This window comes from Nerophis ophidion, linkage group LG11 (assembly GCF_033978795.1).
Source record: "Nerophis ophidion isolate RoL-2023_Sa linkage group LG11, RoL_Noph_v1.0, whole genome shotgun sequence".
In the NCBI taxonomy this organism is placed as follows: Eukaryota; Metazoa; Chordata; class Actinopteri; order Syngnathiformes; family Syngnathidae; genus Nerophis; species Nerophis ophidion.
In genome coordinates, this window is record NC_084621.1 from 51,499,478 (window position 1) to 51,512,668 (window position 13,191).

General features: G+C 38.5%; 1 protein-coding gene across 5 annotated transcripts in view; it reads left to right on the plus strand.

Moving 5' to 3' along the window:
• The window catches only part of LOC133562229 (growth factor receptor-bound protein 10-like), a 168,280-nt gene that overhangs the window by 30,943 nt on the left and 124,146 nt on the right, over nucleotides 1-13,191 (plus strand). For all 5 annotated transcript variants that reach the window (XM_061916221.1, XM_061916220.1, XM_061916219.1 and 2 more), the window contains exon 2: nucleotides 12,899-13,017. In XM_061916221.1, coding sequence (XP_061772205.1) covers nucleotides 12,967-13,017 — 51 coding nt within the window. In that variant the 5' untranslated portion in view covers nucleotides 12,899-12,966. The remainder of the gene's footprint in view (nucleotides 1-12,898; nucleotides 13,018-13,191) is intronic.

Below are 13,191 nucleotides of genomic sequence, written 5' to 3' on the forward strand. Positions count from 1 at the left end.
TCCGCCGGGTCAAACTCGTCACGTCACAAGTGACACTTCCCCTGTCATCATTTTGAAAATGGAGGAGGCTGATTACAATAATTTGAAATTGCATAAAGAGAAGAAGATTAAGAGTTATTCAGTAGGATTTAAGGTCCAAGCTATTGAATATGCTAAAAAGAACAGTAAGCAGCTATGTTTTATTATCATACCGTAGCTGCGTGTGTCAAATGTGAGTCATTAAATGGCTCCCGCCTCCTGGTGGTAGAGGGCGTTAGTGATCCTTTTTGCGACTACTCGGCTGCAGAAGAAGTGACAACAAGCAGCAAGAGTGAGCAGCGAATGTTTATTTTTTCCTCTTGCTTGCACTTTTAACATGGAGGATTACATATCTAAAATAAAACAGTTTTCTAAACTGGACTTTCACTCGAAACAGGAGGTATAAAGGAAGATCTCCATCGAGACAGAGACTTTTAAAACAGAAGTAAGATAAGGAAGACTTCTATAAACAAGTTATCGATGCTTTTGATCAGAAGGAGCTGTGCATGGACTTCATTTATAAGTAAAGGTAAGACCATAATAACCTTTTTTTATTAAATGTGCTTTTCATGATGGTATCCTTACATCACACTCAAATTTATAAGCGCAGGCCTAAATTTACTGCATGCCATTGGTAAGCGCCGGAGTAAGAAGAGGTTTAAAAATAATTTGCGCATGCTTGCCTTTACCGCATGCCTTTGATAAACGCCGGAGTGAGAAGTTTTAAATTAATTAGCGCTCCGGCGGCAATTCAAGGAAATACGGTAGTTAATCTGCCTTAGTGCTTATGATAACATTTATTACTAATACGTGGTTAATAATTAAGTCACAAAATGTAAATGGAGTAATGTTGGTGCTTTTTGGATGTTTTTTTCAATTGGGTTTTATGGGTGGAAAAACATACCTCCCATTGGCTCTGCTGTAAGATGACTTTAATTTATGTTTATTAAAGGTTAGAATTAATTAAAAAAATAAAAATACATTTGTCATGTCTTTCACAATGATTGTGAACAATAGGTAAAATTACCCAAAAAGTGCAGTTAAAGATTCCACTGCAGTCAGCTGCTTTTTAGCGGGAGTTGGTTGGTTGTAGCAGTCTTGTTCTTTTCAGAAAGGGCGGTATTTCTCACATTCTTGTTCTAGATGCTGGAATAAATGTGTTGCAGCCTTTCGTTGCAATGGGTTTGAAACTAACTTTTCAGCGTGCAGACACTTGTTCTTTTGCAGCTAACTCATACTAATTCCTTTCTTGCGAACAAACTTCTGGCTCTCGTTAGCCATGTTGTTGCTCATTGTGCATCTCTGTTAAGGAAAAGTTAGTGTGGAGGAGGCGATGGAAGCTCCTAAGGGAAAAAAAGAGAAAAAGCTCACATCTTTTATTTTCTACATTGTCTGGAACAAAGAACTTTAATAGATAAAATTGATATATCACCCAGGCATACCCGAAAATAAGATTGAAAGGACAGAAAACCTTGACTAGTCTGGCAGACACGGTTTAAAAATCAAGTTTATGAGGTATGTTTGGGAGTACTGCTCACTACAGTTATTTATTTCAATTTGGGCCTTTTATATTGTAGTTATATATCATAGATAAACTCCCTAAAACAGTCAGAGATAAAAATTTTTTAAAAAACAACCTCTGGAATTATTTATGATGGGTGAAAGTTGTGGCTTAAATAAATAATGACTGTCTTCAAAAGTATAAAATACCTGATTGATGTGATCATTTGCAGAGATGCATATCCACAGTCCAAACCAAGCTCACCCACCAGTCTCCAATTTCTCTTTGGGTCAATACATTTTCATTTTACAAAATGAAATAGCATAATTGATGGATTGTAAGCTGAGCTCAGCAGTCTCTACAGTAGCCTTGGGGAAATCGGTATCTAAGAATCAAGTTATTTATAAATGTAATTCCAAAAGAAATAGTTTTTTTCTAAACAGAAGTGTTTTTTATTGTTTTGAATTGAATGAGGGTTACAGTGGAACCTCGATTTACAATTATTTTTTTTTACAACATGTTTTGCAAACTGACAAGTTTGTATAGTAAAGCAGAGTTTTTCATGAAAATCAATGACAACCCAAAGAATTGCTTATAGTTTTGACAAAAGTCCCTATTTTAGTAAAAACTGCACACTTTAAAGACACTATAATATATGTGTGTATGTATACTGTATACCAGGGGTCACCAACCTTTTTGAAACCAAGAGCTACTTCTTGGGTACTGATTAATGCGAAAGGCTACCAGTTTTGAACACACTTAAATAAATTGCCGCAAATAGCCAATTTGCTCAATTTACCTTTTAATAAATACATCTATATATATATATATATATATATATATATATATATATATATATATATATATATATATATATATATATATATATATATATATATATATATATATATATATATATATATATATTGTACCGATCCGTTGTGGTGAAGAAGGAGCTGAGCTGGAAGGCAAAGCTCTCAATTTACCGGTCGATCTACGTTCCCATCCTCACCTATGGTCATGAGCTTTGGGTCATGACCGAAAGGATAAGTTCACGGGTACAAGCTGCCGAAATGAGTTTCCTCCGCCGTGTGGCGAGGCTCTCCCTTAGAGAGAGGGTGAGAAGCTCTGCCATCCGGGAGGAACTCAAAGTAAAGCCGCTGCTCCTTCACATCGAGAGGAGCCAGATGAGGTGGTTCGGGCCTCTGGTCAGGATGCCACCCGAACGCCTCCCTAGGGAGGTGTTTAGGGCACGTCCAACCGGTAGGAGGCCACGAGGAAGACCCAGGACACTTTGGGAAGACTATGTCTCCCGGCTGGCCTGGGAACGCCTCGGGATCCCCCGGGAAGAGCTAGACGAAGTGGCTGGGGAGAGGGAAGTCTGGGTTTCCCTCCTTAGGCTGTTGCCCCCGCGACCCGACCTCGGATAAGCGGAAAAAGATGGATAAAAATGTATATTTCCGTCTTTCATTCCGTCGTCCTTTTTTTTCCTTCTACAGAAGGTTTTTTATAGGGAATAAATGATGAAAAAAACACTTAATTGAACGGTTTAAAAGGGGACAAAACATGAAAAAAATGAAAATAAAATTTTAAAACTTAGTTTATCTTCAATTTCGACTCTTTAAAATTCAAAATTCAACCGAAAAAAAGAAGACAAAAACTAGCTGATTCGAATGTGTTTTGAAAAAATTAAAAAAATTATTTCGGTAACATCATTGGTAATTTTTCCTGACTAAGAATATTTTTAGAATTTTGATGACATGTTTTAAATAGGTTAAAATCCAATCTGCACTTTGTTAGAATATATAACAAATTGGACCAAGCTATATTTCTAACAAAGACAAATCATTAATTCTTCTAGATTTCCCAGACCAAAAATTGTAAAAGAAATTCAAAAGACTCTGAAATAAGATTTAAATTTGATTCTACAGATTTTCTAGATTTGCCAGAATTATTTTTTGGAATTTTAATCATAAGTTCGAAGAAATATTTCTCAAATATTCTTCGTCGAAAAAACAGAAGTTAAAATGAAGAATTAAATTCAAATGTATTTATCATTCTTTACAACTAAAAAAAAAAATAAATTTACTTGAATATTGATTTAAATTGTCAGGAAAGAAGAGGAAGTAATTTAAAAGGTAAAAAGCTATATGTGTTTAAATATCCTAAAATCATTTTTAAGGTTGTATTTTTTCTCTAAAATTGTCTTTCTGAAAGTTATAAGAAGCAAAGTAAAAAATATAAATGAATGTATTTAAACAAGTGAAGACCAAGTCTTTAAAATATTTTCTTGGATGTTCAAATTGTATTTGAGTTTTGTCTCTTTTAGAATTAAAAATGTCGAGCAATGCGAGACCAGCTTGCTAGTAAATAAATAAAATTAAAAAAATTGAGGCAGCTTACTGGTAAGTGCTGCTATTTGAGCTATTTTTAGAACAGGCCAGCGGGCTACTCATCTGGTCCTTACGGGCTACCTGGTGCCCGTGGGCACCGCTTTGGTGACCCCTGCTGTATACAGTACATCAAACCAATATAACTGAGTAAGCGCTTAACAATCTGTTTTTTATTTAAACACAACATTACTGCAAGCTTAAATGTCAACACGCACGCACGCACACACACACACACACACACACACACACACACACACACACACACACACACACACACACACACACACACACACACACACACACACACACACACACACACACACACACATTTGTGTGCTCCAAATCAAAAAAAGGAAAACCTTTGTACTCTGTGTCTGGGGATGTTTGTGGCATTGATAAACACTCTTGGAGTTTCAGAGTGATACAAGAGCAGTGGCTTCACATAGTCACTGCTAGTGTTAGCACAAACTCGCAGTTTGAGATGATCCTTCATCGGCTTGTGTCCTGGTAGTGCTTCTTCTTTGCTGTAATAAAGGTCCGCTGTTGCATCTTTTTCGGTCTCGTCACAATTAAAGACTTCCTGCGAAAATAAAGCCCCCTTCCCTGTCTAAATCCTTGCACTGAAGGGGGATGCAAGCCGCAGGCTAATTAGCTAAATGCTATCTTGTTGTCTAACAACCCGAAGCTATACAGGAAGATTGCAAGAGTTTGGACACATTCAAGGCCCTTTCTGATCACACTAAGACCTCTCTCAGACAAGCTGACACGAGTCTGACCGGCGCAGGTTACGACAATTGCAACTATGAATCGAAGTTCCACTATAGATTGAAAACTGAAACTAAGAAAATGCTTAAACAAACAATCTAGGATTTAGTCCTAATCATCCTGTTGAGCCAGCCTGGAGACAGCTCAGAGCAAAACTTTTAACAATTGAAGACGTTTTTCACAGATGAATTTCTACTTCATACTTCTCTGTAGGGTTGCATTACATCAGTGTATGATGCTCCCAACTTCAAAAGCTACTTAAGATGATATGTTCAAAAAGAATGACGACTACGCTTGCATTTTATCATAGTCTTCTGTCTGATGTGCTAGTTAGGCATAGCCATTGATTGATTCACCACTGTGCAAAATAGATGTGTTCAGAGAGATGTTTCCATCTACTGTTTTAATTAGGCTTTACTTAGTATAGCTCAGATGTGTGATGATCCCAGACGTCGCCTCTGGCTTCTCTTTAGTGCTTATCACTTTGTCATGTTAAAGCTAAATCTTTGGAGGTACTTATAAGCACAGATCAGTACTTTAACCTTGAGGTAGACTGAGGGTGTTGATCCCTGGCACATGTTCTTCTGCAGTTTCTGTTTAGGAGTCTGATTAGGTCATTAGGAAACACACAAAGGTATCGGATGAAGCTTTTGCCAGCCTCCTGTGTAATACTTTTAGGGACTTATATTGTTAACGGGCTTCAAGTCACTTTTTTTTGTTTTTTTGCACACCGGCCTCCTTGTATACCCTTTTACTTTAAATTCCTAATTACTATTATTATGTGCACCTTGGAACAATGCAGCAGAGCTTAGAAGGCCAAATTAGGAATGGTACAGTAATTGAACTACAAACATTCTTTATTGAGTTAGGTGGGAGAAAAATGTATTAAATACTAGGGTTGCAGCTATTAGTCTGGGCTCAATGATTCTTTTAGAGAAAATAGTTCAAAATATTTTTTTCTGATGACCTTAAAGGCCTACTGAAATGAGATTTTCTTATTTAAACAATGATAGCAGGTCCATTCTATGTGTCATACTTGATAATTTCGCGACATTGCCATATTTTTGTTGAAAGGATTTAGTAGAGAACATCCACGATAAAGTTCGCAACTGGAGAAAAGCCCTGCCTCTACCGGAAGTCGCAGACGATGACGTCACATGTTGATGGCTCCTCACATATTCACATTGATTTTAATGGGAGCCTACAACAAAAAGAGCTATTTGGACCGAGGAAACGACAATTTCCCCATTAATTTGAGCGAGGATAAAAGATTTGTGAATGAGGATATTGATAGCGACGGACTAGAAGAAAAAAATAATGCGATTGCATTTAGACGGATTCATATGTTTTCAGAGACATTCACTAGGATAATTCTGGGAAATCCCTTATCTATTATGTTGCTAGTGTTTTAGTGAGTTTAACAGTACCTGATAGTCGGAAGTGTACGTCCACGGCCGGGTGTTGACGCGCAGTGTCTCAGGGAAGTCGACGGCAGCTTTATGGACGGCACAAGCTCAGCTGATATCCGGTAAGAAGCGACTTTTTAACCACAACTTTCTCACCGAAACCTGCTGGTTGACATTCGGTTGGGATCCATGTCCGCTCTGATCCATAGTAAAGTTTCACCTCCGTGAATTTTAAACAAGGAATCACCGTGTGTTTGTGTGGCTAAAGGCTAAAGCTTCCCAACTCCGTCTTTCTACTTTGACTTTTCCATTATTAATTGAACAAATTGCAAAAGATTCAGCAACACAGATCTCCAAAATCCTGTGTAATTATGCGGTTAAAGCAGACGACTTTTAGCTGTGTGTGTGCGCAGCGCTCATATTTCCTAACAGCCCGTGACGTCAAGCTTACACGTCATCATTACGCAACGTTTTCAAGAAAAAACTCCTGGGAAATTTAAAATTGCAATTTAGTAAACTAAAAAGGCCATATTGGCATGTGTTGCAATGTTAATATTTCATCATTGATATATAAACTATCAGACTGCGTGGTGGGTAGTAGTGGGTTTCAGTAGGCCTTTAATTATTTATTCTTATAAATGTGCATAACAGTGGCAGTGCACTTTTATAATAGTCTATATATTACTTAACTGTATGTCCTCACCTGCCCCCTTGTGTGAATAAAAAAAATGTTATTAAGCTGCGTATATAAACTTACCTTATAGTCTGTTTGCTGCTCTTTTATATGCAGGATGCTTTCTGGTGATGTGTTAATGTGGAATATCAGCTCCGTTTGATGGAGAACGCGTTTTACCACGTTGTCTGTCGTTTTCAGTAAGATAAGATTACAGCATATGTATTAAAAATAGATAAGTCAAAAAAAATTCTGAATAAATGCTAAAAGTGCATTTCTAAGTGCAGCCTACTGTTGCTAAACCTGCAACTCACGGGACAACAATGTGAATATTTTATTTATATAAAAAAAAAAAAACTGGCGTGGCGCAGTGGGAGAGTGGCCGTGCACAACCAGAGTGTCCCTGGTTCAATCTCCACCTAGTACCAACCTCGTCACGTCCGTTGTGTCCTGAGCAAGACACTTCACCCTTGCTCCTGATGGGTGCTGGTTAGCGCCTTGCATGGCAGCTCCCTCCATCAGTGTGTGAATGGGTAAATGTGGAAGTAGTGTCAAAGCGCTTTGAGTACCTTGAAGGTAGAAAAGCGCTATACAAGTACAACCCATTTATCATTAAGAAGATTAGTTTATTTTAGTTTATAATTTCTTCGGTCAGTGGTCAACAAAGAAAGCCAACAGTTTTACATAAACAGACCGTTGTACATTCATAAAAGGCCTACTGAAAAGAGATTTTCTTATTTAAACGGGGATAGCGGGTCCATTCTATGTGTCATACTTAATAATTTCGCGATATTGCCATATTTTTACTGAAAGGATTTGGAGAGATCATCGACAATAAAGTTCGCAACTTTTGGTCGCTAATAAAAAAGCCTTGCCTGTACCGGAAGTAGCAGACGATGTGCACGTGACGTCACCGGTGTGAGTGCTCCTCACATCCTCACATTGTTTATAATGTGAGCCACCAGCAGTAAGAGCAATTTGGACCAAAAAAGCGACGATTTCCCCATTAATTTGAGTGAGGATGAACGATTCGTGGATGAGGAAAGTTAGAGTGAAGCACTAATAATAAAAAATAAATTAAAAAAAGGTGGCGGCAGTGGGAGATTTTCAGATGTAATTAGACACATTTACTAGGGTAATTCTGAAAAATCCCTTATCTGCTTATTGTGTTAATAGTATTTTAGTGTCATACCTGAAAGTCGGATGGTTGCGGTGAACGCCAGTGTCTCTGAGAGAAGCCAAGTAGCCAAGATCACAGTTGCCTTTTTGAGCTGCAGGATGAGGTCGCGTAATCCACTCAAGTATCCGGTAAGAGCCGACTTAATATCACAATTTTCCCATCCAAAAACTTGCAGGTTGACGTAGAGAAACATGTTCGCTTGACCGCTCTGTGTTAAAGCTTCACAACAAACAAAGAAACACCGGCTGTATTTCGGTGCTAAAGTCAGCTGCAATCCACCGCTTTCCACCAACAACTTTCTTATTTGACGTCTCCATTGTTAATTGAACTAATTGCAAAAGATTCAGCAACACAGATGTCCAAAGTACTGTGTAATTGCGCGATGAAAAGAGACGACTTTTAGCCGAAAGTGGTGCTGGGCTAATATGTCCCCTCCAACCAATAACGTCACAAACACACGTCATCATTCCGCGACGTCTTCAAAAGGAAACTCTGTGGGAAATTTAAAACTGTAATTTAGTAAACTAAACCGGCCGTATTGGCATGTGTTGCAATGTTAAGATTTCATCATTGGTATATAAACTATCAGACTGCGTGGTCGGTAGTAGTGAGTTTTAGTAGGCCTTTAAACAATTAAGAAATCAAATGTATATAAATACCCAGTCTTTTCCATGAAGTTCAAAAGTGAGCTGAAGTTCATCCTGTTTGAACTGATCATCCTTGAAATGTTAAAATGTGCTTAATTGGAGTCCACCTGTGATAAATTCAGTTGGTTGGACATGAATTGGAAAGGCACACACCTGTCTATTTAAAGTCCCACACTTGACTGTGCATGGTCGAGCACAAATCAAAACTGAAGTTGAAGCAATTGTCTGTGGACTGTCTTAAGGTTCCAGTCTGGGTAAAGGTACAGAATATCTTCCGTAAATGGAAGAAGTTTAGAACTGCCAGTACTCTTTTCCTGGCGCTGGCTGGCCGTCCAAACTGAGCGATCGGGGAAGAAGGGCCCTAGTCATGGAGGTGACCCGATGGTCCCTCTGTCAGAGTTACAGCATTCCTCTGTGGAAAGAAGAGAACCTTCTGGAAGGACAACCATCGCTGCAACATTCCATCAATCAGGCCTTTATGGTATAGTGGTCTTCCAGGAAGCCCTTACTTTGTAAAAAGTTTGCTAAAATGCATCTGAAAGACTCTATGAGAAACTATGAAACCGTGAAAAACAACATTTTCTGTTCTAATGAGACTTTGGCGTGAAAGTTTGGCGTCATCCCTTCAGTGAAGCATGGTGGTAGCAGGAACCGGTAGACTAGTCAGGATAGAGCGAAAGATGAATGCAACAATGTTTATAGACATGTATAAAAACCTGCTCCAGAGCACTCTTGAACTGAGATTTTGAGCAATGGTTCATCTTTCAGTAGGACAACGACCAAGCCAAGATATCAAACAAATGGCTTCAGAGCAACTCTGTAAATGTCCTTGAATTGCACAGCAAGAGCCCAGACTTGAATCAATTTGAACATCTCTAGAGATCTGAAAATGGCTGCGCACTGATACTTTCCATCCAACCTGATGGTGCTTGAGATGTACTGCAAAGGGGAATGGGCGAAACTGCCCAAAGATACTGTAGGTGTGCCAAGTTTGTGGCATTGTATTCAAACATACCTGAGGCTGTAATTGCTGCCAAAGGTGCATCAACATAGTATTGAGTGCAGGCTGTGAGTACTTTTATTTTTGATACATTTTCAGAAAGTCATTATGGGGTATAGTGCGTAGAAAGTTGAGGACAAAAATAAATGTGTTCAATTTTGGAATATTGCTGTAACATAACAAAATGTGGAAACATTTAAGCGCTGTAAATACTTTCCTGGTGCGTTATAGCTTTAATGCTAACAAGTATTAAAGCATAAATGTTAGTCCATGCCTGTCTCCGACAGTGTGTAGCTTGGTCTCCCTCAGATCAAATGAATCTGTGTGCTTTGGCAAAGTAGATACCTTTTATTCTCCTCCACTGTTGTTTTGTTGTTGTCATATTTTCATCCGACTGATGTATTCAATGATGTGTGTTTTTTGCAGTAATGTTTTTTTGCTGTTTCCCTCAGTACTGTTTTAAAGTGAGTAAACTGAGGCATTCAGTGGTTGGTACTGAGCAGTTAAACCAGGGCAGTTTTTCGGTTTATTGATTATAAAATGTTTTTTTCCTTTCTCCAGCCACTCCTGACGCCTAAAGCATAATCAACATACAGTTCAAATATACAGCTCTCCCGTCCAAAGGCAAAACCTAGTAACTCACTTCTAGCTGATTTTGAGAAAACAAAGGAAAACCAATCTATCTCGATGCTGTCTTACAAAGATCTACAAAGTCATCAAACGTATAGATGTTTTCTTGAGTTTTAATTTTCTTGCCGATTGAGCCATGGATTGAATCTGCTCTCATGAATGTGTGCCCTTTCTCCAGATATTTTATTACAATCTCGGGTGGGCCCCATTCTGCGTTTGCACATTGGGCAAGAGCCGTGTACAGCGTCCAGTTTTTATTTTGACCTCCACAGTTATCTGCCCAAAAGAGTATGCAAGGGGAAAAATCAAGAACAATACATTTAATGAAGGTGCTTGCAACGTCCTGGGCCAATCTTCCAAATATCCCCTTGTGCCATAATATCACATAATCAGGTTGACCGTCGGTCCCCATTCTTGCAAATGTCTCATTAAAGACAATAAGGCGACTGACAAAGAAGCTCCGATTGGTCCCTTGAGATACTAGGTTTTTCTGTTGTATCGACGCGGTTATGTGGTAGTTGCTAGGTCTTGCCATGCGCGTAACAGCTTACTTACGGAACAAATTACAATATTGCATACACTAATGTAAAGCATATCACCTAGGAACTCCAAAATTATTATCACCTCAGTTTTGACCAAAATTGAGTTACTGGGTTTTGCCTTTGGACGGGAGAGCTTTTTGATACATTTATAGTACTTAATCTGGAGCCGCTCAGAGTTTAGGCAATTCATTTGTTTTGTTATTGTTGCAAACTGTATGTCTGTAAATAAAATATTGTGTAAATGACGAGCTGTCTTTGCATGCCAGTTGACCTGGCCACACACAGACAATAACATACACACATCCTGACGCATACTCATTACTTGGAAGCTCATTTAGCAGCCTACACCATTGCCAAGGTCTTTGTTTAGCTTGCATTCATAGGTTGATCATTATTTGCGAGCAATTTTGGTGGTTCTAATAAACTTAGTGTTCTCTAGGTTTCCTAGAAAGGAGACAAAATCAGGACAGCTAACAGGGAATGGAAAATACATACCTCTAACTGCAGCGAAACGGGATGATTTGTTGTTGACTTTTGAATATTTTCAACACAAAAGTAATACTTCACCTTTTCAGATTGAGTGTCAATGTTTTTTGTGGCTTATCTATTAGAGCATGTGTGTCAAACTCTGGCCCGTGGGCCAAATTTGGCCCTCTGTGTAATTTCATTTGGCCCTTGAGTCAATATCAAATTAAACATTAGACCTGGCCTGCCGGAATTATACAGCGGCGATGCCGCTCTAACACCACTAATCCTCATACTTGCCAACCCTACCGAAACTCCCGAAGTTCAGTGCCCCTCCCGAAAATCTCCCTGGGGAACAATTCTACTGATTTCCACCCGAACAACAATATTGTTTTAATGGCACTTCCTTTAGCCTTCTCTACAACCTTGCATCACGTCCGCTTTTCCTACATACAAACATTGTGCCGTCCTAGTCACACAATATAAGCAGATTTTACACGCACATAAGTTAATGCAGGGCATGCTTGATCAGGTCACACTCAGGGTGGCTGAATAAACAACTTTAACGCTTTTACAAATATGCGCCACACAGTGAACCCACACTAAACAAGAATGACAAACGGAAAACATCCACACCGTAATACAACAGAAGAAATACTCAGAACCCCTTGCAGCACTAACACCTCTGGGACGCTACAATATATAATTTGATATGCCATTGATATTTTTCGATTATTATTGTTGTTTATTTGAAACTCTACTTTGCATGTCACTATAAAATTATATAAGCCTTTCTTGTTCAATATTCATTGCAAAACTTGTTTGGGTCCCTATTAAAAGGTTAATTTGTTCAAGCTTGGCCCGCGGATTAGTTCAGTTTAAAATTTTGGCCCACTCTGTATTTGAGTTTGACACCCCTGTATTAGAGGCATTTTACGGTCCAGTCAAATAGATATTGCAATTGTGGTTGTTAATGATGAAAATCAGTAGTAGACGACTACAGTCGCCAAACATACAGTATTCCTGTGATTTTACACTGCCCATTCAGTCGGTAAAGCATGATGAATTTTTAAAAAAAGCCTATGAAAGGGTCTAAAAATATAAGCATAACACACATACCACAAGTGTAAATACCCTCACTGACACAATTTCAGTACATTCACAGATGCAGAACCTCATATAAAAATAGAGATACACACACTCGCATAAGCACTACTGCAAACACAAGATAAACGTAGCTTTAATTAATGTCAGGCCCTATTTTTGGAATACCAATGGAGGGTCATGAACTAGCATACAAGCCCTCATAGTTTTGACGCTGAATTGCCTGGCTCCAAATATACCCCAGTGTCTAACTTAAGATCTGGAGGGGTGCCTGCAGTGTATTTTTTGGTTAGCATTTGTATGTGTTTGTTCAGTTGCAGCAGTACCAAAAGGTTAGTAGGATATCCACCTCAAGGAAAACTATTATTTTGTGGTGGTGATTCTTTTTTTAACTCTCGGATCTCCAACTGAGGGGTGATACAACAAGTAGATGAGAACTCTTCAAGTTTGTTCAATAGGTTGGGTAATATTAGTACAATAAGTACCATGTTATACTTGTTAATCAATTGACCTTCTTATGTTCTACTTTCTTCGTTTCTAATGAACTCCCTTTTTGTTTCTTTTTCCTCTGCAGGTTTGGCTTTATCCATCTTCCAGCAGGACTGTTTCAAGCAGATTGTACGAAATAACTGAACACAGATCATGGCTGTTGCTGGATGTCCCGATTATTTCTTGCATCATCCCAATTATCAGGTAAAATACATTATTTTGTCAGTGTGAGATTATTAACAGAGTTTGCTCAATAGAAGACTGTTTAAACTTTTAAACCTAAATACAAGTGATTTTATGAGAATGCTGACATAATGTGGAGGTTATACTCACTCTAAACTAGCAATTAATGAGGTATATGTCATAAATCCAATGATG